The sequence below is a fragment of the Cricetulus griseus genome, chromosome 5, assembly GCF_003668045.3.
Source record: "Cricetulus griseus strain 17A/GY chromosome 5, alternate assembly CriGri-PICRH-1.0, whole genome shotgun sequence".
In the NCBI taxonomy this organism is placed as follows: domain Eukaryota; kingdom Metazoa; phylum Chordata; class Mammalia; order Rodentia; family Cricetidae; genus Cricetulus; species Cricetulus griseus.
The window spans coordinates 60,802,600-60,828,091 of NC_048598.1; the positions used below are offsets into that span (position 1 = coordinate 60,802,600).

The following is a 25,492-nucleotide window of genomic DNA, read 5'->3' on the forward strand; positions in this document are numbered from 1 at the left end:
AAGTATGCACCACCATTGCCCAGCATTTTCCCAGTTTAATATGTACACAAATCTTTAAGTATGAGTATACAAACATTAAAGGAAGCAGCATATTGCTGGGTGGTGGTAGTGTACGCCTTTGACCAGCACTCAGGTGGCAGAGGCAGGCGGATCTCATTGAGTTCAAGGCCAGCCTGGTCTAAAGAGTTCCAGGTCAGACAGCCAGGACTGTTACACAGAGAAACACTGTCTCGAAAAACCATAAAGAAAAAAAGGGGGGGGGGGAGGAAGCAACATATTTTAATGGCATGAAAATATATCAGATTGGGTGTAGCTCAGTTGGTAGAATGCCTGCCTAGTATACATTCATGGTGATCTCCCTGCCTTAGTCCCTTGAGTCATAGAATTACAATTGTGAGAATTATATGCTTAGGATACCTTTTTTTTAAGATTTATTTTTAAAATGTGTGTGTGTGTGTGTGTGTGTGTGTGTGTGTGTGTGTGTGTGTGTTTGAGATAGAGAGAGAGAGAGAGAGAGAGAGAGAGAGAGAGAGAGAGAGAGAGAGAGAAACAGAGAGATGCCCTCAGAGGCCCATCAGATCCCTTGGAGCTTGAGTTACAAATGTGAACCACCTGTTGTGAGTGCTAGAGACTGTCCACTACAAGAGCAGTGCGCCATCTTAACCATGGAACCATCTCTTCGGCCCCTTAGATTAGCTTTTTGAAACTGGTTTTCATTCAGAAGTAACAGGAAACAGCGCATTGCCCCTTATTATTAAAAGGAAGGACATACTACATGCATGGATTTCCTGCTCTAGCATTCAGCTTTGCTGTTTGTCTTTTAATCTCAACAGATACTTTGGTAAAAGGCGTCAGTGGGATTGTAGAGGGGCATCAAACCTCGGTGAACTTCACCAGCTACTAAGCGACATAATGATCAGAAGATTGAAGAGTGAAGTTTTAAGCCAGCTGCCTCCTAAAGTCAGACAGCGTATTCCATTTGACCTTCCACCAGCAGCTGTCAAGGTGAAAGCCTGTATTTACTTGAGAATCTTACTTTAAGCATTATGAATTATGCTATTAAAGATTGCATATCATACTTAACAGGAAAGCATGCTTTCTTAAAACAGGTTTGATTAGTAGAATGTCCATTGGTTTTGTATCATTTCAGGAAAAGCACAAGAAGATTTTAATTTTAATTGTCAAATATGTAACAGATACAGCTCTTAGTTATAGATGGAGTTTTCCTGTCCAGACCACCAGTTCCCAAATAACTGACACAGAGTCTTAATATTAATTACAAATGCTCAGCCAATAGCTCTGGATTGTTACTAGCTAAGTCTTACACTTAAATTAATCCATATTTCTTATCTATGCTCTGCCACGTGGCTTGGTACTTTTTCTCAGTCCGGCATGCCCATCTTGTTTCTCTGCATCTCCTCGAGACTCTCTTCTGACTCCACCTTTCCTCATTCCACCATTCTATCTGTCTCGGGTTGTATCGCCCAATCTCTGCCTGCCCGGCTATCAACCAATCAGCTTTTTATTAACAATTAGAGCAATACATATTTACAATGTACAAAATAACTATTCAAGGCATTTCTCCATGCTTGTCTAATTAAAAAGGAAAGTTTTAATGTTAGCATAGTAAAATTATATACAACAAAAACAGTTATCAAGTAAGAATCACAGTTATAATATCTAGTCTGTTTGCATTTGGCAAAATCAGAGAGAATACTCCATTATCTATCCTATCTAAGTGAATCCAAAGTTTTATAAATAATTTGCTTTCTATCATAAATAAGGAAAACTGTAAGTTTAACTATTTAGTCTTCATCTCCATCAAAGACCCCAGAAGGATGAAATGTTACCTAATGATAGGGACATCAGGCCATCTGGACAGTCACCCAAAGTTCCTCTGCAACGTTGGGGCATCCAACTCTGGCCTACAGGCCTAGCATGTATGACAGACTTGCCTGTGAAGCAGGACTGTCCTAACTTGTCTTTTGCACCTCATGATTCAAAAATTTTCCACTGAGTATAGGAAAAAGCCCTATGATTTTAAAACTATTTAGTATTAAGGATTCGTGATGTCTATAATGTAAGTCCCAGTAATTAATTAGTAAGAGATACTCTGTTTCATGTTCTGTGGAGACACACACACACACACACACACACACACACACACACACACACACACACCTGGGGCTGGGGCTGGGGCAATGACTTTATAGGTGAAATGCTTGTCATGCAACTGTGAGGACTTGACTTGGGCATCTCAGAATGTAAAACTGGTACCATAACAGTTGCATCTACAATTCCAGTGCTACTGAAATGAGATGGCAGCCGAGACATCAGAGTCCCCAGAAGCAGTGAACAATAGGAGATCCTGTCTCAAATGAGGGGGGAGGTGAGACCCACACACTAGTTGTCCCTGACCATCACACACAAACATATGCCATAGAGTGCACATCATACACATGAAGTTTTTTTTTTTAAGTTTTAACTTTATTGTAGAATAACTTGAGTGTAGCTCTGCTCTTGAAATGTGAAACCCTGTGATAATATGGTAGGATGTCATATTAACATATCTGATAACCAAATGTTTATTTTACCTGATCCTCATCTAGATGTACTTTTGGGGAGCATAGTACCTGTACAGTCTCTGGATGTGACTGAGTGAACAAGAAGTTTTTCATTGTTACATTTTAGAAGTTAAAAAAGTATCTAAGAAACATTGGATACTATGGTACTTCTCAAATACAAATTTATCTGCTATTTTAGCATTATGGAGAGTAATGAAATGAAGAATCAATTTATGATCATATTATATTTTATATAACTAATATTTCTTTCATCCTTATGCTTGTTTAAATAATATATCTTACTACAAAAATAAATTTTACCACCCTGTTTTCTTATGTGTTCAGATCTTTTTCACTCCATACACTTTTTTTCAAGAGGAAGTTTCAATCATTTGAATTATGGTGTGACATAGCTTGTCACTAGCTTCTCTCATTAGCATAGACATGTGACTGGTCTCTGCATTATGGTTTTAAATAAACATATTGGTATCTATGGGAACTTTCTTTTTATAACTTTCTACACAGAGAAGAGGAAAGTAGGACCTGATGAATGACTGAATTAATTGTTCTGTTCTTGATGCTGTATTCTTAAACAATATTATTCCTTCCCACATAGGAACTGAATGCCAGCTTTGAAGAATGGCAAAAATTAATGAGAGCTCCAAATTCAGGTGCCATGGAGACGGTTATGGGGTTGATAACGTGCATGTTCAAGCAGACTGCAATTGCCAAGGTACTCCTTGTTGGGCCATTATGTATTTGTCTTCATAAAAAGTTTTCAGTGTGTTTTAATTAACCCAGTAGGTTACTTATATACTACAATATGTCTCTGCCATTTTTGAATTATTATGGAAAACCCAAAATGTATTGAAAACAGACAGCAGTATGAAACACACTACTTTATGTAGTTTCCCATATACATCTTGTTATTTAAGGAATATACAGATGGTCCTCTTTATTAGCTTTTGGCATGGTTTCTATACATGATTCCTAAAATAATCTTTTAAAAAGTTGAGCCAATCATCTTCTATTTGTATTCTGGAGTTTAAAGAGTTAGATAACACTCACATTCACATAAAATTTACATGGCGTTGGGAGTTCTTGAATCCATGTGAGTATCAGATAAATTTATTGTATGTTATTGTTTTGACAAGAGTAGTATTTGTAAATACTGAGTGTGATTCCTCTTGTTGGGTTTTTTTGGTTTTGTTTTTGTTTGTTTGTTTTGTTTTGTTTTGTTTTGAGACAGGGTCTCATTATGTAGCCCTGACTGGCCTGAAACACTCACTATGTAGACCAAACTGGTGTTGAACACACAGAGACCCACCTACTTCTGCCTCTGAGTGCTGGGATTGAAGATGGCTTGTGTGGGGAGAACCCATTTAAGAATTTTTTTTTAATGTGTATATATGTGTGGCTGCATGAGTTTATATGCAGCATGCAGGTGCCCCCAGAGGCCAAATGACATTAGATGCCATGTAATAGAGTTACAGATGGTTGTGAGCTGCCTGCCATGGGTTGTGGGAACCAAATCTGGATCCTTTGCAAGAGTACTAAGTGATCTTAACCACTGAGCTATCTCCCCACCCCACAGCTCTGAGATTTTTTATATATAAAATTATTTTTAATTGTCTATTGTTAATTTATAGCTAACATAATGTGAAATGTATGCTTTTAAAGTGTATAGATAGGAAGCCAACCTGTGGTGGTGTGTACTTTTAATCGCAGCACTTGGAAGGCAGAGGTGAGTGGATCTCTGTAAATTCAAGGCCTGTTCTATAGAGCTAGTTCCAGGACAACCAGGTCTAAACAGTGAATTCCTGTATGGGTGGGGGGGGGTGAATAGATAGGGACTAGAAAGAGGACTCAGTGACTAAGAAGATTGGCTGTTGTTCCGGAGGATTTGGGTTCAATTTCCAGCACCTGCATTGTAGCTCACAACTATCTGTAACTCCAGTTTCAAGGAATTCTACTCCCTCTTCCGGTCTCTATGAGCACTGTATGCATGTGATATATAGACATTCATGCAGGCAAATACTCATACACATAAAATAAAAATAAATAAATCTTTAAAAATACACAAGTCATCCCAGCACTCATGAGGCAAAGGCAGGTGGATCTCTGTGAGTTCAAGACCAGCCTGGTCTTCAAGAGCTAGTTCCAGGACAGCCTCCAAAGCCACAGAGAAACCCTGTCTCGAAAAACAAAACAAACAAACAAACAAACAAAAACACAAATAATTGGGGTGGCTAGCTTACAATAAAGAAGTTCAATCCATTATCATCAAGGTGGGGAGCATGGCAGCATGCAGGCAGACATGGTGCCGGCAAAGTAACGAGTCCTATGTCTTACAGACAGTAGGAAGTCAGCTGAGATACTGGATGGTATCCTGAGCCTAGGAAACCTCAAATCCCCCCCAAAAAATACACACTCCCTCTAACAAGGCCATACCTACTCTGACAACACTTCCTAATACTGCCATTCCCTTTGGGGTCCATTTTCTTTCAAACCACCACAGCTATCACATTGCTCCAATATCCCATCGTAGTGCTCCCTTGTCTCATTCCTATGATCCATTATTCAATCACAGGGCTCCATTGTGTCATCACAGGGCTCCACTGTGCCGTCACAGGGCTCCACTGTGCCGTCACAGGTCTCCACTGTGCCATCACAGGGCTCCACTGTGCCATCACAGGGCTCCACTGTGCCGTCACAGTGCTCCATTGTGCCGTCACAGTGCTCCATTGTTCTATCACTGTGCTCCATTGTACTTTCACTGTGCTCCGTTGTTCTATCACTGTGCTCCATTGTTCTATCACTGTGCTCCGTTGTGCCATCACTGTGCTCCGTTGTGCCATCACTGTGCTCCATTGTTCTATCACAGTGCTCCATTGTTCTATCACTGTGCTCCATTGTTCTATCACTGTGCTCCATTGTGCCATCACAGTGCTCCATTGTGCCATCACAGTGCTCCATTGTGCCATTACAGTGCTCCATTGTGCCATCACAGTGCTCCATTGTGCCATGACAGTGCTCCGTTGTGCCATCACTGTGCTCCATTGTTCTATCACAGTGCTCCATTGTTCTATCACTGTGCTCCTTTGTGCCATCACAGTGCTCCATTGTGCCATTACAGTGCTCCATTGTGCCATCACAGTGCTCCATTGTGCCATCACAGTGCTCCATTGTGCCATCACTGTGCTCCATTGTTCTATCACAGTGCTCCATTGTTCTAACACTGTGCTCCATTGTTCTATCACAGTGCTCCATTGTTCTAACACTGTGCTCCATTGTTCTATAACAGTGCTCCATTGTTCTATCACAGTGCTCCATTGTGCTGTCACAGTGCTTCACTGTTCCATGACAGTCTGCAGTCTTCCCATCACAGTGCTCTATTTTGACTTCACAATGATTTATTCTCAGTGTTCCATTGTGTCTTTATTGTGCTTCATTGTCCAATCCATTGGGCCATCTTGGTATTCCATTCATAGTGTCTCATTGTGCCATCACAGTGCTCCAGTGTCCTGTCACAATGCTTCCTTATTGAATCATAATTTGTGTCCTGTGTGTGTGTGTGTGTGTGTGTGTGTGTGTGTGTGTAAAACACTTTTCTTCTATTGTTTGTGTGTGTAAAACACTGTTTTTTCTAGTGTGTGTGTATAAAACACTATTTTTTCTATTGTTTGTGTGTGTTAAACTTTTTCTCACTGAGTTTTTTTGGCAGTTCTATTTTTTTAATTAAATATCTTTGTGATACAATATATTTGATTGTGTCTCTAGTTTCATCTTTGTTGCTATGCTAAAAACAGTCTGACCAAAAGCAACATGAGTAGGAAAAGGTTCATTTCAGGTCACAATTCCTCTTTGAAGAAAGTCAGAGCACGAACTTATGGCACAAACCTGGAATTGGAATCAGAAACCATGGAGAAATGCTGCTTGCTGGCTTGCTTTCTGGCTTACTCCTAGGCCTGTGCCTAGCTAGTTAGCTTCCTTCCTTCTTTCATTCGTTCCTTTCTTCCATCCATCCATCCATCCTGTCTATATTTCTTCTTTCTTTTTAAATGGAATCTTTTCTTTAATCTTTTATTTTTATTTTATGTGCATGAGTGTTTTGCCTGCATGTATGTTTGTGCGTCACTTGTATGCCTGGTACCTGAGGAGGTCAGAAAATGGTGTTGGGATTCAATTCCCCTGGGAATTGAATCAGGATCTTCTGGAAGACTAACCAGTCAGTGCTCTTAACTTCTGAGCCATCTCTCCAGCCCTTAGCTAGCTTTCTTATTCAGCTCAAGACTCAGGGATGTTGCCACTCATAGTGAGCTAAGCCCACCTACATCAGTCATCAGTATGACAGTGTCTCACATACATGCGTATAGACCATTCTAACCTAGGCAGTTCCTCAATTGAGGTTCCCCCTTCTTAGGTGACTCTAGCTTATGTCAAACTGATAGCTGCTACTAACTAGGTCAAGACCGTCTTTCAAAAGGACTAAGTCATATATATGTGGGTCTGTTTCTAAACCCTACTTTGTTTTCTTGACCTATATATCTTATCGTAAGCTATAGTATCTTAATTACTACAGGTTTGTAATCGTACCTGCTTGTCTGCCTGCCTACCTGCCTTCCTTCCTTCCTTCCTTCTTTCCTTCCTTCCTTCCTTCCTTCCTTCCTTCCTTCCTTCCTTCCTTCCTTCCTTTCTGTCTATCTATCTTTGTCTTTGCTTCCTTCCTTCCCTCCTTCTCCCCCTTCTGTTTTGTTGGTTGTTTTAAACAATGTCTTACATTGTCTCCAGGCTTACCTCACACTTGCACAAGTGCTGTCTTACCCTCCCTAGTGCTGGTGTTGCAGATATGAACCAGCACACACAGCAACATACATACACATGAACTTGAAATCAGTCATAAACTTAAACATGAAAACTAAAATTTTACTCTTAGTAACATACATAAATAAAAAACTTGTCATTCTTTGTGTATGGCAAATCTTCAGATGGAATAAAGGACTCAAATTTCAAAAGAAAAAAAATGAGTTAAACTTTAATGCTAATACTGTTTTGTTTTTTAAGTATTCTGTTGGAAAGATGTGTTTATGGGAATGAAGGTACAAGACATAAATTGGAAGAAAACATCAGCAATTCTTTCACTCTTACATTTTCCTGTGTTATAGTTGTGGGTTAGTCATAAGTTTTCATTTGATCAGTGATAACTGTTCACAGTGTAATGACAGTCAAATACATCACACTCCAGTTCTAACTACATTTCCTTGACAGGTACTTTTTTAGTTGGTGTTAATAACCATCTTCTTGTTCTGTTTGCTTGCTTTCTTATCTGTCTTTGTGCTTAGTGCTAAATACAAAATACTTCTTTAAAACAAGAGAAAGAACTCTTTGGGTGATTTTTTTTTTTTTCTGTATTAAGAAGCTGTGGTTGTACGTTGTGATGGTCATTAGTAGGAAGTTGACATCTGACTAATTAAGACCCTTGAAGGAAAAGAAAGGAGATTAAAACCAACTGTCTCTGAATTGAGTTACATTCTTAAAAATAAAGTGAAGCAAATACCCAATCCCTGGCACTCAGCTTCGGGAGATGTTAGTCTTCCTTCCACCCCTCCATACCAGAAGCTCTGTTTCAGCCACCAATGTACGCTGGACATTTTTCTATTCCTGGATACAGCCAGAAACCATTAGTTTCTGCTGTTACAAAATGGGGATGCTCAATACATTTCCCCCCATATGTTACTGAATTCCAATAGTTAAGCGTCTATTATAACTCTGAATAATGTAAGTTAAGTGAGCTTTTTAGGAGGTAACTAGTTATAGGCTACATATTTTTCTATGATAAAATATGTTCTCCCATTCCAGTTTAAAAATTAAATTGAAGTCATATGGATAATAGATTAGGTATTACAGTGTATGCGTTAGTATGGAGCTTCCTTTTGAAAGCAAAACAAAGAAAGTGGGATTTTTTTCTGATTGATAACATTGAGTTCCTGTTATGAAGTGGGCTGCTGGGTGGGCATGGTGAAAATGACAGTGTCTACTTCTCAAAATTTGAAGCCTTTTGGAGAGACCAGTGAAATAAATATTCACCTACAAAAGGCTTTGCTTACTGTTTCAAACCCAATGCTGTGGAAGCACTCAGGAGAAGGCTACTGAAAAGATGTCTTAGGAATGTGTAAATAGATATAGCTAGTCGAAAAGAAAAAGATGGGGCTGGTAGAATACAGTTCCTGCAGATGAAGCGGTTTGTGCAAATTCACAAAGATTACCGAGAACTGGTGTAACCAAGCAACCAAAACTAGGAAAGCAACCCTACCACTGAACTTTCCAGCTCCAACAAGAAAGACTCTGTGTCTGTTGTATCTTACTTTATACTACTTAGTGTGGAGGCAATTGATAAAAAGGGAAATTCCTCAGAATTAGAATCAGTGTCGTACACTATGAGGAGGTGGTAGATATTCATGGCTGGAGAAATGACTCGGGTTAAGCAAGCAAACTGCTCTTGCCGAGGAGCAGAGTTTGATTGAAAGCATCCACATCACTTGGCTCACAACTACCTGTAATTCCAGCCTGAGGATCCAACACCTTCTTGTGGGCATCTGCACTAGCATGTATATGTATAATTTTAAAAATCTTTTTAAAGAGCTATTTGTGTGTGTGTGTGTGTGTGTGTGTGTGTGTGTGTGTGTGTGTGGTGTGTGGTGTGTGTGTGTGTGTGTGTGTGTGTTGTGGTGTGTGTGTGTGTGAGTGTGTGTGTGTGTGTGTGTGTGTGTGTGTGTCTATGTGTACCATGTGCATGCAATGCCTATGGAGGACAGAAGAGGGCAGCAGATCCCCAGTGACTGGAGTTACAGATGGTTGTCAGCCACCATGTAGGTGCTAGGACCTGAAGCCGAGGCCTCTGCAAGAGCATCAAGTGCTCACAATCCACTGGATCATCTCTCCAGCCCCTCAAATAAATCTTTTTAAAAACAAGATATATTTGGTTCAGCCAATTACCACTAATTGGGGGAGGCACATTACAACGTTGTCTCATTTTTAGAGAAAACCACTTCAAGAGAAGTGCCAGGTTTTTTAATGAAAATTACTAAAACTAAGCTGTAATTTAAAATTTCCTGTCACTTTGGGGATAGTAGCATTCTTCAGTGCCTTATTTGCTGAAGGAAAATGTCTTTAAATGTGTTCCTTAAGGTACAAAGTGTGTTTTCTATTTAATTTCTTTAGCAGTATAATATGAGTAGACACCCACTTAAAAATGCAGTGAGGGATAATAAAGTCATTACAGTATTCCCTGCTGCCCAGGGCCTAGGAAGAGCCAAGGCTGTAGAGGGCTTAGCCTTCTTCTTGACCTGTGGTTTGGGAAATGTCAAGCTCTGAACCAGGAGCAAACAGCCTGCCTCCTGTTCATTATTAGGAAGCAGCCAGCAGTAATCAATAAAGTACAAATAAAATGCTCACATCATCTTAGAGGAAACAGTACAAAAGGAGATGCTTCCAATTGGATTTTAGGGCTGAGATGTCTCAGTGCTTAAAGTGCTTGCCAGGCAGGCATAAGGCCTGGAGTTTGGGTCCCCAGAACTCCTATAAACCTAGCATGTCTGTCACCCCAGCCAGCGCACTGCAGGAAATTAAAAGAAGCGTCTTCTGTGCTTGCATTTCCCTCAGCTACCAACTATGGCTGTCAATGCGGAAATCATTGTGATGCTTGTTGAACTCTGAAGAATACTTTGCAATATGGGTCACTTCTTCTGTAAAAGGAAAGAGAAGTTGGGCTCAGTCCCAACTACAAGGACAAGTGGGAATTTGTGTAGGTTGAGAAGAGAGTGTATGAGCAATTGCTTAAAAAGAGATATGATGGAAACCTGATCTGACTGAATTCTTTTTTCTTTTTAATATTTATGTATGTGTGTGAGGCTACTCATTTGTATGAAAACCAGTGTGGGAGTGTCATGGTGCATGTATACAAGTTAGAGAAAACCTCAGGTGTCAGTCCTTGTCTGCTGCCTTGTTTGAGATAGGGTCTCTTGTTCACGGATGCTTATGCCAGGCTGGCTGGCCTATGTGTTTCTGGTGATTCTCCATCTCCCATTGCACTGTAGGAGCTCTGGGATTCCAGATGCATTCTACTGCATCCAGTTTTACATGGGTTTGGGAGACCTGAACTCAGGTCCTCCCCACTCTTAATGTGGTAAGTACTTTGCTCACTGAGCCAGCTTCCTTCCCAGTCCCCAACCTGGAGGGATTAATCCCAGTACTCCATGGTCAGGGACAGGCATATTCTCATGGGCTCCATGGCTAGCATGCTCTGTATAACAAGACCCCATCTCAAAAAAACAGTTAAAAATACTGTTTCTTTAAATAAAATATAGTATGTGTTTCCATTAATTACCTAAGATTTGACTTAACAGACAGTAAAATTCATTTCAGTAAAATAAAAAAGTTGTAAATCAATGCATTTCTGCAACTAGCACAAAACCTGAGCCAGCATCACCAGGGTACTGATCTTTACCAGAGCTGCCACCACACACACCTAATAACATTGCAAAAATGCTTGTTCAGATTATTTAAAATCTGACAGTGCAATGATGTTGATGGTTTGTTAGAATGAAAGATAGTGAAAACGCATGTAGAGTACATTTTACAATGCCAACCTGGGTCATGGAGAGATGACTCAGTTAAGATGGAGTAGTCCTCTTCCGGAGGAACATCTTGGGTATGTACAAGCACTGCTAATTAGAGCTCTGACACCTCTCGATTCTGTGGGTACCCAAATTCATGTAAATAAATGCAAATTCATGCTATTGCTAACTTCAGAACCCAATAGAATCCTTACTACATAGGTATTTTGTATTCTGAATGCATTTGCTCCTAGAAATCAATATCTCAAATGATGCTTATGTTGTTGGGTCAGTTCTAGTAACCACAAGCTTATTTAATCTCTTTTAAGACTAATTTTTTTTTTCTTTTTTTGAGGCAGGGTCTCACTATGTAGTCCTGACTGGCCTGACTCTATGTAAACCAGGCTGGCCTCAAACTCACAGAGATCCACCTGCCTCTTGCCTCCCCAGTGCTGTATCTAAAATCACGTACTACCATACTCTATATAAGACTTAACTTTTGAAAAGCAACTTTATGCATACATTGAGCATATGTGCATGCACACATATACATACAATAACTTTGCCTTTATGAGTTTCTCATTGGACTATGTATGCCATCAACTCATCCAATCATTATTTCTTCCTTTTAAAAATTATCCTTCAAAAAATTTCATGTATGTATACAATGTATCTTGATCATATCCACCCCCACTCCTCCTCATTAAAACTCCATAGCCTCCCTCGGGACATCTTTATCCCTTCCAACTTCATGCCCCTCTTCTTAAATGTAACCCAGTGAGTCGAGTTAATGCTGCTAATAGGTGTGGAGCTGCATACTAGGGCAGGGGCAATCTGTTAGTAGCCACAATCTCAAAGAAAAGTGGCTCCCTGTCTTGTAGCCATCAACTGCTAGCAGAGCTTCACTTATGTGGGGTCTCAGGTGTTCCTCCCTCATCCATGCTGGAGTTGTAACTGCCTTGGTTATACAGGTAACCACAGCTGTTGTGAATTCATGTGTGCCAGAGCCATGCCATGTCTAGAGAACAGCATTTTCATAGCATTTCCCCAATATCAGGCTCTTCTTATTCTTTCAGCCCCACTTTTTCTGAAATGTTCTCTGAGCCTTAGGCTGGGATGGGAATGGGAGGGCTCGACATATATGTACCATCTATGGGTAAGCACTTATAGACACTTATTCTCAGCATTTTGACCATTTACTTTTGTATGTACATATGTGCATGCCCATGTGCCTGGGATCAGAGACTAGAGAAAATTGGGTGTTTTTCTCTGTTGTTTTCCAAGATATTCCCTTGAGACAGGGTCTCTCACTGAACTGGAAGCTCCCCATTTTAGCTAAGTTGGCTGGTCAGCAAGCTCCCTGGATCCTTCTTGTCTTCGTTCCCCAAGAATGGAGTTGTAGGCATGTGCATCCTTGCCCAGCTTTGAGATGGCGCTGGGGAATGGATTCAGTTCCTCATGCCTGCATAGCAAGAGCTCTAACCCACTGAGCCTCCCCAGCCCTCAGCCCCCAGCCATAACCCTTATTTTAAAGCAGTGGTTTGAAGATATGGGTGCAGAGAGCTTGAGCCTTCTCTCAGCAGCTCTGGTCCTGGCGAGGGGGCGTTAATAACAGGAGGGTGGGAATAGCTCTTGTTTGGGAAGAAGGCATGTGAGACCAGGTTACAGTAATTGTTCCATTTGTAAGTCTAGATGTGGATTGTAATGAATGTACTCTTTACTCATTCCAACTTGACATGTACTTACCAAAAAGCTTATCCCAGTAAATATAGCTCTTTAGGCAAACATGCACTTTATTAAAGTGCTTCCGTTGCCATGACAACATATCTGGAATTTATAGCTGCTTGTTTTAAAAGAACTTCATTTCCACTTTGAGGCACTGACATCCAAAGCTCTTGCCAGCCTCCAGGCTCACTCTATGATGAATTCTGTTGTTCAGAAAACTCAGACATGCAAAATACAGATTGCAGAATAAACCTTGCGGCTTTGCAGTTAATACATATGAATTTTAGATAGGCATTTTTTAATTTTTATTTAAAGATTACTAAAGCTATGTTTACAACAGAAAACAATCACTCCAAAAAATAAGTCTCTTAACTTTATTTCCTGTTAGCCACCACTTTCAGTTCTTATAAAAGCTGAGTGTTGTTCTTTGTTTTGTGTTAATCCGCTCAAATCTCAACAGTGCTTTTGTAGCATCTTAGTTTGCATTACTTCTCCCATTGTAATTTCAGCTATATCAATTGGCTTGTCAATGGCTATGATAAAATTTTACCTCTTTACATCTCTGCCTCCTCCCCAGATACATACCTGTCTCTTATTCCCACCCTTCCATCCAAGTGGCATAATTTTACTAATTTTTAAAATTATACCAATTTTGGCCTAATCAGTATTCACTAATGTGTTTTTAAACCCATGTTTAAAATATTTTCAGGTGAACCTTGGGATATACTGTCGGGTTTTTTTTTTTTTAAGCCATGTTATGTTCTAATATATAGTGTTTAAATCAGGGCAAGCATGTAATGCCTTGTCATTTTTATGGTGAAACATTTAAAGTTCTTTCTTTAGCTCTAGCTTTTTGAAATGTTTGCTATGGTATCCACAACTGTGTAGTAGCACACCAGAATGTATTGCTTGAGTTTAACTACATCTTTGTTCTCATTTGTCAAATTTTCTTTCCTCTACAATTCATTTTACTTTCTTTGGAGTTAGTAACTTCCAAGATTGTCTTCATCATTTTTTTCTCCCTTCCTTCTCATTTCCCTTCTGCTTCCCCTTTCCCCTCTTTGTCCTCCTCTTCCTTCCCTCTCTTTTCTTTTTCTTTCCTCCTTCTCTTACTCTTCTTCCTCCCCTGCTCTTCCTCCCTCTCTCCTTCCCTCCCTTCCTCTCTTCCTTTCTTCCTAACATGTAGATATCAAACCTAGAAATTTGTACATTAACATTGAATGGGCATTCTTAGCTAAAGTCTTGATAGGTTATCCAGAAAGAGTAAGAAATAAGGATGGGGTGACAAATTTAAAACATGAGTATACTATCTCCTAACTGTTAAATACTAGCTGCTGGTTGGTGTGGTGATATATGCTTGCAATTCCAGGAGGCTGAGCTATATACCCAGGTGTGAGCGTTATCACTGAACTATATACCCAGGCCTTTGGTATCTGTTAGTATAACCTTAATTTAATCCTCACAATTCTCGAGCACTGTGCCTACTCCCTGATTTCTTTGTTTGCTGCTATGGGAGAATACTTGAGACTGGAACATTTATAAACAATGTTTAGCTCACAATTCTGGAGGCTGGACAATCCAATATCAATCCTGATGAAGGCGTTTGTGCTTCTTTATCCCACAGCAGAAGACAAAGGGCAAAAGAATAGAGAGAATAAAGGATTGCTCACAGTCTCCAGCCTTTTTATAATTAGCATCAACTCATTCATGAGTGTAGAACTTATTTTCTTTATGATATAACAAATAAAGCTTGCGTGAAGATCATAGTGCAAAACTAGCCACACTAGCTAGCCATAGAGGACAGGCAGTGGCCTTTTTTTTTTTTTTTTTTTTTTTTTTTTTTTTTTTTATTAGTTCTAGTTAGGGAACAAGCTTATTTCAAGTCCCTTCTCCCTCTCCCTCCCCTCACCCCCAAACTTTCTCCCCCACCCCCAGCCCATCCCCCCAACCCCATCCACCCACTACTCCCCAGGCAGGGTAGGGCCCTCAACGGGAGCTCAGCAAAGTCCACCAAGTCTTCCTATGCTGATCCTGGGCCCTTCCCCATGTGTCCAGGGCCAGAGTGTAACCCTTCATATGGGATGGGCTCTGAAAGTCCCTTCTTGCACCAGGGAAAAATACTAATCCACTACCAGAGGCTCCCTGGAGTGCAGAGGCCTCCAGGCAGTGGCCTTTAATCCTAGCAACCGCACTAGTTAACTATAGAGGCCAGGTAGTGGTGGTACATACCTTAATCTTAGCACTCAGGAGACAGAGGCAGACAGATCTCTGTTAGTTCAAGGCCACCCTGAGCTACATGAAATTGATCCAGTCTAAAAGAGAAACAGCTCACACAAAGGTGATCTCAGCACTTGGGATCCCACACCTTTAATCCCAGCACTAGAGTGAGTGAGTCTGAGGAGCAGTGCAGTCTGGAGATGCGATCTTAGGTTCAGTGGATCACCCCTTCGGTCTCAGCATTGGTAGAGGTGAGAACGCTCTAGTGACTGGCCACTTTGCTTCTCTGATCTTCAGCTTGAACCCCAATATCTGTGTCTTAGTTTTTATTATTAAGACCAATTAGAATTCATGCTATACCTCTCCTGCCACTTACCACTGTTGGTTGCATTGGGGATTACATGCTTGGTGTATCTTCTTTAAGCATGCCTTCATACCATACTGCTTGCAGGATTCCTCTTTATAGTAAGAAATTACCAATACGGAGTCAGGTAGAAATATAAGGGTATTTAATAGGGAAAAGCCTTACTTACAGAGCGAACCAGCCAGCCGGTGGTAGTCTGTACAGCAAGCAGCAAAGAGAAACCGAAACCGAAAACGCAGTCCCCCTACTCACCCTGACCATGCCCTCACAAGCCCTCAGGTACTCTTGTAGCCAGCCCCTAAGAAGGCGTGGCTACAGCTTCCCCTACACCTCTTACCCAAACAAACTCTATTTTACCCCCATCTAAAGAATATACTCCAGTTTGCTGCCAGGGTGGGTGCAGTCTGTACCTGTGGAACCTACAGACAAGATGAGGTACAAGCTGTGCACAGCCCCCTACTTCCATATTCCCTTACCTTGTCCCCATTCTAGCTCCCCTTGCCCTGTCCCTCCTGGGCCTTTTACATGGCTACAGTGGAAACAAGTACTTCTAAACATTCCACATTGCTAGCTCAGGATCTCCCAGGATGGAGAATCAGTTACCAGGCATCATGTATTTCTTAGCTTCCATAGATTTTGCTCTTGACTTTTGTGCCTATGTCCTTTGTTATTCTTAGACTAAGAGGGAATAGGGGTTGAGTGAGTTCAGCCTGCTGTCTTTATACAAAATTCGTAAGTAACCAAATTTTTGTCATTTGTTTATCGAAACATTTATTTTAATTTTGTTTATATGTCTCTCTCCGTGTGTGTGTGTGTGTGTGTGTGTGTGTGTGTGTGTGTGTGTGTGTGTGTGTGTGTGTGTGTGTATGTGTGTACACTTAGAAGCCTATGGGGCCATAAGAGGTTATCACATCCTCTGGAGCTACAGGCAGTTGTGAGCCACACAGTATAGGTGTTGCAAACAGAACTTGGGTCCTCTGGAAGACTCTTAACCTCTGAACTATTTTTCCAGGCCCTTTCCCATTCTGTTTTTGTTTTGTTTTTATTTTTGTTTTTTTTTTTTCATTCTGGAGTCCAGGCTAGCTTGGAATTCATTGTATAACCCAGGCTATTCTTAAACTAGTAATCTTCCTGGCTCAACCTCCTAGAATTGCAGGCATATACTACCACAATCAACCAGTAGCTAGTATTTAATAGTTAAGAGATAGTAAATTCATATTTTAAATTTTTCATCACATCCTTATTTCTTACTCTTTCTGGATAACGTGGAGAAACATTAGCTAAGAATGCCCATTCAATGTTAATTTTCATGATTTTTATTCCTTCTACAGCAATTCCTCCATTTCATTCTGTTAATCTTCGATCTCCTTCTTGTGCTCTTGAGCCTGTCTCTTTACGTTCTTCCCTAACCTTCTTGTTTTATTATGGTTATTACTTCTGTGATGAAATACCAAGACCAAAAGCATCTTAGGGAGTAAAAGGTTTATTTCACCTTACAGCTTTAAATTCATCATCCAGGGAAGTCAGGGCAGGAACTCGTGCATGCCTGGAACCTGGAGACAGGAGCTGATTCAGAGTCCATGGAAGAGTGCTGCTTTCAGGCTTGCTTCTCATGGCTTGCTCAGCTTGCTTTCTTATACACTCTAGTACCTGGCTTGGGGATAGCATCTCCCACAATGGACTAGGCCCTTCTTCATCAACCATTAATCAAGAAAATGCTCCACAGTCTTACCTACAGGCCAGTCTTATGGAGACAGTTTCTCAATTGAGAGTCTCTCTTTCCAAATGACTCTAGCTTGTATTGAGTTGACATTAAACTAGCCAGCACACTTCTCCATTCTGTAGGCAAATTTTCCGTTTCTCCTGGCCTTCTTATACTTCTCTAACTGCCTTTTCCTACATCTACCTCACTATCTTTTTCTTAATTTGTTTGTTTACTAATTTATTTTATATGCAGAGAGTACCAGATCTCATTACAGATGGTTGTGAGCCACCATGTGGTTCCTGGGAATTGAACTCAGGACCTCTAGAAGAGCAGTCAGTGCTCTTAACCTCTGAGCCATCTCTCCAGCACCTCTCACTATCTCAATTTAAGAAGGTGAACCAAATTTTCTTCAGCCCTAAACTTCAGTCCCAGTCTTCTTAAAAGCTTTTATTTATTTTTTCTCCTTGATCCTTCCTTTTCATTTGTTTACAATTACTTTAAGAGCCATCCTCTACAGCCTGGTCTACAGAGCAAGTGCCAGAACAGGCTCCAAAAGCTACACACAAATATAACATGTTAATTGGCTTAATTTAGCATGCCATTATGAACATACTGTATTCTGTATCAAAAAAAAAAAAAAAAAAAAAAAAAAGCTACACACAGATACCCTGTCCTGGAAAAACAAAAACAAAAACAAAACCTTCTAAACAATGGTACCATTCTCCTGTTACCCATCCTCCTTTCTTTTTCCTCTACTCTCCCTCATCCCACCTGTTTTGTTTCAATCTGAAGTGCCCCCAAGGCCCCCTGTCTACAGGCTTTCTTGCTAACTGTGGGCACAGAGGAGGTGATTGGGCCATAAAGGTGCTGATCTCATCAGTGGCTGAATTCACTCAGATTTGTGACTTGGGAAGTGGTGAAGAGTAAGTAGGTTGTCAGAGCCTATCTGAAAGAGGTCGGTCTGTGGGAGTATGTCCTTAAAAGATGTATGCATATCTAGTCCATGGTGCCTTCACCCCCTGCTGCGTAGCTGCTTTGAGGTGAGCAGCACCCTCCACTGCAGGTTGCCTGCCATGATGTTCTGCCGCCCCAGTCTCAGAACTGACCAGGGACTGAAAGGAAACTTGGCACCAAAAGAAATTTCCCATGCTTTAAATTGGCTTCTCTTGGGTATTTTGTCACAGCAATAAAAAAGCAGTGGACATCTTCAGATAGATTTTCCACACGTCCCTTGCATGTGGGGGTTCCAGTTCAGTAGGCACCCTAGAGAAAGAGCAACTGAGGGTCATGAGGATGTGTAGCTGAAGATACTTCCTGGTGTCTTTTAATTTTTTCCTTTATTAAAAGCATCCTGGTGCTTTAATAAAAAAAATGATGATGTTAATAAAATGTGACTTTAATATTTTAGGCAGGTGCAGTGAAGGACTATATTAAGATGTTGCTTCAGAATGAGTCACTTAAATTTCTGGTCTTTGCTCACCATTTAAGTATGCTCCAAGCTTGCACAGAAGCAGTCATCGAAAACAAGGTATTGTGACGTTTTTCTATAAACTAATTTTACTATATGAAAAAATGCATATTTTCACTATACTGAATATCTTTTAATCTCATGATTTATGTGGACTTTTTTTTTACCCTTCTTTGAATGATGTTTTTAAAATACATTGTTTTAATAATTTATTAAATAGTTTCTTACAAATTTTACTAATGTTATATTAATACCATGGCATACTGTTTTCTTCTTTATATCAATCTTGAATTTTTCCTCTGTCCAGTTTTTCTGAGTTGACTAAAGTTATTCTGCCCTGACTCCATAAGGGATTTCCTTCCTGTTCCTGGAGATAACACTGGAGAATGGCAAAATCTCAAACACACCTAAATGTGGCTAATAGAAGAGGAAAAATCCAGTGAAGATCACTGCCCCGAAACTTCCAAACCTTTTAGAGTCACAGGGCATGTACTCTATGGAAAGTTGTTATTAAGACTGAGTAGACCCATTAAAGTGCATGGACAGTATGGTTGGCCCACATGGTTGACAAGGCCATATCCACACAGCAGTGATCTTCCCTGAGTCCTCTAAGATACACCTCAATTTCCAGTATTCCCATCAGAGATGGTACCTCCCATTGTTCATTTCTAAGCTTTACCTGCCATCTGTCCTGTAAATGCGCAGGACTTGCACAAGTGTGCAGTGGCAGCTATAAGAAGTGTCCTGGCAAGTGGTATGAGCCTTGTACACATGGAACAATACAGCCAGTACAGGTCACTTTTCCAAATCAGAACTGAAGCCCTGTTAGGCATTAACTAATGTGTTCACAAGATTCTGGTATCTTCCTTCAGAGGGATTTCTGATAACATAGTATGATGATATAACATGGAAGATTCTTTCTCATTGATTTTTCACACTCTGAGAAAGACTTCACCAACCTTACAACTAATTTTTAAATCACTGACAAAAAAATAGATTCATATTATTTTCTTATTCTGAATTTATTTAATCTTAAATTTCCTAGATTCTGTTCCAGACACAGCAGTTCACTTCTTTTCCTCTCACCCGTTCTGCTGATGTATTGAAATCTCACTCAGCTATATAGAGATAAAAATGTAGATATACATGGAGCACGGTGAATTTCTCCCCATCTTTCCCTACTCTGACCAAGTATTCTCTTTAGAAAGCTCCTGAGAGGATTTTATAATCCATAAGGGATACTGAGTGGTTCATTGATCGGGTTATGTAGGCTTTGTAAAGAAACAAAGTTACTATTTAGGGCTAGAGACTCTGTGAGTGGTGTGCTCTACAAGCCTGAGGAGCTAAGATGTAGCTGGTGTTGTAATCGCAGCACTCCTGCTGTGAGATGGGAAGCAGAGACAGGAGAACCCTGCTAGCCTGCTGTACACAGCAGAAAAACCAGAGACTGCCTCAAGCAAGTTGGAAAGCAAGGACCAACCCTTGAGCTGGTTTTCTCACTTCCATACTGGGGCGACCATGCACACACACTCATAGATATGTACAGGTATGTAGGTTTAAAAACAACAAAAGGGACATTTAATGATACTTGGACAGTCTGACTTGAAAGGGCTTAACTTTTTGTTTTCTTTTCTTTTTTTCTTTTTTTCTTTTTTTTTTATTTTTCAAGACAGAGTTTCTCTTTATAGCCCTGGCTGTCCTAGAGCTCACTCTGTAGATGAGGCTGGCTTTGTACTCCGAATGCCTCTGCCTCCCTTATGATGTATGCCACAGCCCCCCTCAAATCTGGCAGCTTAACTTACCTTTATGAGGTTGACTTTATTCTTTTTTAGCGATTTCTAACACATAGTTCTTTTCATAGCTTAAATAGTTCTTGAAGACAAGAACAAGTTTATTTAAACTGATTTAAACAGTTTAACACTTACTGATTCTGTTTTTAAAAGTGTGTGTGGGTGTCTTAATTCCTCACTTCAATGGGTACAATCATCTTCCATAGTTCTTTCAAGTTTAATAATGTGAAAAAAGAGGCCATGAATGGTAGGTTTAAGATTGTTACTTTCCCAAGTAATATTTGATTGTATTTCAGAAACACATGTACCACTCTCTATACGTCCCTAATACCTGAAAAAAAAAAAAAATCATCTCTGCTTTCTTTCTCACCTGGCTTTGGTTTTATGCTGGAGCAACTTATCCTATGACCCAAAAGTTACTTTTTTTACCTACTGCCTAAAGGTTGTGTATTAACTTTCATAGAATTTCACTACAGAAACATTTGCTTCATTAAAAAATGTTCATAGAGCTTCTGTTGCATAAAAGCAATTGCCCTTGGCACTGATGACTGTCTTAGTTATTTCTCTATTGCTGTGTAAAGACACCAGGACCAAGGCAACTTAGAAGAAAGTGTTTATTGGGCTTACAGTTTCAGAGGGTGAATCCATGACCATTCTATCAGAGAGCATGGAGGCAGGCAGGCATGGTGCTGGAACAGTAGCTGAGAACTTACATGTTGAAATAACAACCATGAGGCAGAGAGAAAGATAACTGGGAATGGTGTGGGTTTGTGAAAACTCCAAACCCATCCACAATGACACACCTCTTCTAATATGGCCACACTTCCCAATCCTTCCCAACTGGGGACCAAGCATGCAAATATGTGAGTCTATGGGGACCATTCTCATTCAAACCACCACAGCAGTATTAAACATAAAGCCTATCTTCAAGGGGGTTAAGAAATAAGAAATGGGGGTAGGCAGGATGGTTCAGCCTATAAAGGTGCTTGTCACCAAGCCTGATAACCTGAGTTCATTCAATCATGAAACCCACGTGGTAGAAGGAGAGAACAAACTCCTGTAAGTTGTCCTCTGACCTCCATATATGTACCTTGGCACTCATGGACATGCATGCACACACATACACAGACAATAGTATGTATAATAAATATTTTAAGTAAGAAATAGTTATATTTTGTTAAGATTCTTACTGCATAGCATTTGCTGATGTGCCATTTTAATGACTTTGCATCTTTATATGACTATTAAAATAAGGTATTAAATATGTAAAATAAGAAGGCTGTCTAGGGCTTGTCTGATTTTGCTGTTTCTCTTATACTAGACTCGTTACATCAGGATAGATGGAAGTGTTCCATCTTCAGAAAGGATTCACCTGGTTAATCAATTTCAGAAGGACCCCAATACTCGTGTGGCTATCCTGAGCATTCAGGCTGCTGGCCAGGTAAGAGATTTGAGTCTAAGTTTGATACAAAAGTGTCATGAAATTGTATGGGGTTTTTGAAACATCAAAGCCTGTACCAATGATACACCTCCTCCAACAAGGCCAAACCTCCTGACTTTTCCAAACAATTCCACCAACTAGGGATCAGGTATTCAAATATGAGCTATGGGGATCATTCTTATTCAGACCATCACTGACCACCTTGCCCACTGACAGTAAGGTGTCATGTTAAAAAGATTGAGGAGAGTAAACTTATGTAAAACAGTGGCAGTTGTAGCCGCACTATGTAAGAGAGGATCCTTTGGACTTACGCCACTAGAATAAACATTTTGATGTGAATGTTTAAACCAGGTCATATAGCATATGGGCATGGGGGGTGAGGGGTGGGGTGACTGAGCATACGTCCATGGCATACACCTGTTATATATTAAAGATCATCTTTTACCTAGCTTGTTGAGGTATATAAAATTCTCTGTGTAGAAAAATTATAAAGATGAAACAGTTTAGGGACCCACTAGGAATTGTCTCAGTACTCCTTTATGTTGAATTAAACTTCCTAAAATCTGACATATGTATGGGTTAGAGTATTTCAGCCATAGAGAATATTATCAAGAACCTAAAATTAGAAATGGAGTGAGTGCCCCTGTCAGAAGCCATGATAAGTAAGATGAAACCAGATAGGAAAGCCAGAGTTATTATGAGCTTAAATATGATTAACAATAAATGACATCTTGAAATTAAGAATGTACAGGGCACTCATATTTTATTCAAGGTTGTGTTCCTGAAGCTCTAAGTCAACACTTGTGTACTTGAAGACTGAAATCCTTCTAAGAACAAGGGAAGAAGGAAGGGCGCTGTTCTGGGTGACATCTCATACTGTAGATTGACTACTTCTTAGAATGATATTGACCTTTCGAGCATCGTCATGTGTGAGTCTCATGGGTCTGGTATTATTATAACTCAGGAATCATCTGCCTTGTTTGTTTGGTGGTTGGTTCCTTTGTTTTGGAGTTTTTAGAGACAGGGTTTCTCTACATACCCTTCTCTGTCCTGGAAGTCACAGACTTCTGCCTGCCTCTCCCTCCTGAGCTCTGGGATTAAAGGCATGCACCACCATGCTGGGCTTTTGCACCTGGTGTTTTTTTGTTTTTTTTTTTTTTTTTTTTTTTTTTTTTGGTTTTTTCGAAACAGGGTTTCTCTGTGTAGCTTTGGAGCCTATCCTGGCACTCGCTCTGGAGACCAGGCTGGCCTCAAACTCACAGAGATCCACCTGCCTCTGCCTCCCGAGTGCTGGGATTAAAGGCATGAGCCACCAACGCCTGGCACACCTGGTGTTTTTAAGACAGGGCCTCTCACTGAGACCTGGGGCTTACCAAGTAGGCGAGGCTGACTGGCAGTGAGTCCCAGGAATCTGCCTATCTCTACCTCCTGAGTACTAGAATTACAAGTACTCACTACCACTCTCAGCTTTTTACATGGGTTAGGACAAAAGAACTCTGGTCCTTCATTTGCAAGGCAAGTATTTTCTTGACTGAGCTGTCTCCTCTGGCCCTGATCATGTATGCTTTTTTTTACAAGCTCAATGGTATCCCTCTGATAATACTATTTGTTTTTACAGTATTACCTCTAATATGGCTTTGCAGTCCTAATAGCAACAAAGCTTTAATATTATATTTAATTTATCCTGGTTTTTATTACTTCTGGCCCATTTTATGAACTGACTAAATTTCAGGGAATTTGTTGCACTCCTTAATGTTTATTCATTAAATAGGGCAGCAAATTATGATTTTGTTATAACACAAAAATATTTTAAGGTAAACTAAAAACAATAGTTTAAAGTCTCAAAAAAACTGTCCCTCCAGTACTTGTGAAAAACGTGGATTAAATCATATTTCTAAAGCAAGGTACTTTTCATGCACTGCCCATACCTTTGGCTGTATGTGGCCATAGTTAAACATACTTCAAAATTCACTCGGCCAACCATTATAGAAGCGATACATCTTGTCACATATTTTATGTACTGGGTGTAAAATAAGACAGTGCTTTCTGCCACAGTATTTCAAGTTCATGCAAAAGCCAGTTGCACAGAGAATACATTGGCTGCATGACACACTGACTAGAGGCAATAAACTTCAGGGTATTGGAGTTGTAGCATGGGAGAGTTCACAGGAAGAAATGGCATGACTACAGACATGTTTCTCTCACTTTTCAGCACAGTGGTTTGAATTAAATGAAGAGCATGTCAATGCTTGATGCCTAGTTGCCATGGATACTATGTGTTACATTCCCCTTTATAATGTATTTTGTTAGATTTCCCAGCAGTAAAGTGAATCTAACTCTTACAAAGGATAAAGTGGTTTTGTTTGTATGTTCAGTACCCATAAACATGCCTATTGAAATGTGTGTCAAGTATGTCTCATTGTAGTTCACTTGATTATCTTCCAATGAGTAGCCTTCATCTGCTGTTCCTGAATTAAATCTTCCTATTTTGTCCTATGCTGCATGACTCACTTTTCTCTAGTTTCGTCTCTGTTGCTGTGATAAAAACACTTTGACCAGAAGCAGTATATATATCTCATGCTCAACTTATTTGTGCCTCAGTTACTTTGCTTTGTTTTGTTTAGGGTTTAACATTTACTGCTGCAAGCCATGTTGTCTTTGCTGAGTTGTATTGGGATCCTGGACATATCAAACAAGCTGAAGACCGTGCTCACCGAATTGGACAGTGCAGTTCTGTGAATATTCACTACCTTATTGCGAATGGTACTCTGGACAGCCTAATGTGGGCAATGCTGAATCGAAAGGTAGTACTTGAGTTTTAATGGTCTGTGTAAGACAGTCAGAGCTGTTACACAGAGAAATCCTGTCTTGAAAAACCAAAACAAACAAACAGACAAAAATCTTTTTTTTTTGTTTTGTTTTGTTTTTTGTTTTTTGAGACAGGGTTTCTCTGTGTAGCTTTGGAGCCTATCTTAGCACTCGCTCTGGAGACCATCTGGCCTTGAACTCACAGAAATCAACCTGCCTCTGTCTCCTGAGTGCTGGGATTAAAGGCATGTGCCACCGCTGTCTGGCTAAGAAGATTTATTTTTAACTTGGTCTGTGCGTATGTATGTATGTATGTATGTATGTATGTATGTATGTATGTATGTATGTATGTCCATGTCAGGGTATATACACATGAGTGCATGTGTCCATGGAGGCTAGATAAAAGCATCAGGTCCCCTGGAGCTGGAGTTACAAAGGTTGTGGATTCATGGAACCAACTGTGGGTCCTCTGCAAGAGCTTTTAGCTCCTGAGCCATCTTTCTAGCTCCCGTGGAAGCCCTTTTTCTTTTTTCTCCTAATTTTCTCCTGTGCTAAGATTTACTCAGGACCTTGACTTTGCCTCTCACATGCTTCACAAATGTTTTCATGGCTGCTTCTGCTGCTTTAGAAGCAAGGCTAGGATCAACTGGAACCTAACATTTGAAGGACCATGTCCTTTATGTTACTGAGACCGAACTACTGAATATTTTCCAAAAAGTTTCTTGAGTTTTCAACTGATATTAACAGAAGACAGCCTGTACCCTCTCTGTGGCTGTGTCTTTTTCACAACACTGA

General features: G+C 40.2%; 1 protein-coding gene across 6 annotated transcripts in view; it reads left to right on the forward strand.

The window, feature by feature from the left end:
• Window positions 1-25,492, forward strand: part of Zranb3 (zinc finger RANBP2-type containing 3) — a 160,012-nt gene that overhangs the window by 92,827 nt on the left and 41,693 nt on the right. For all 6 annotated transcript variants that reach the window (XM_035445406.1, XM_035445410.1, XM_027417752.2 and 3 more), the window contains 5 exons: window positions 834-1,005; window positions 3,181-3,297; window positions 18,599-18,718; window positions 21,770-21,889; window positions 24,514-24,693. In XM_035445406.1, coding sequence (XP_035301297.1) covers window positions 834-1,005; window positions 3,181-3,297; window positions 18,599-18,718; window positions 21,770-21,889; window positions 24,514-24,693 — 709 coding nt within the window. The remainder of the gene's footprint in view (window positions 1-833; window positions 1,006-3,180; window positions 3,298-18,598; window positions 18,719-21,769; window positions 21,890-24,513; window positions 24,694-25,492) is intronic.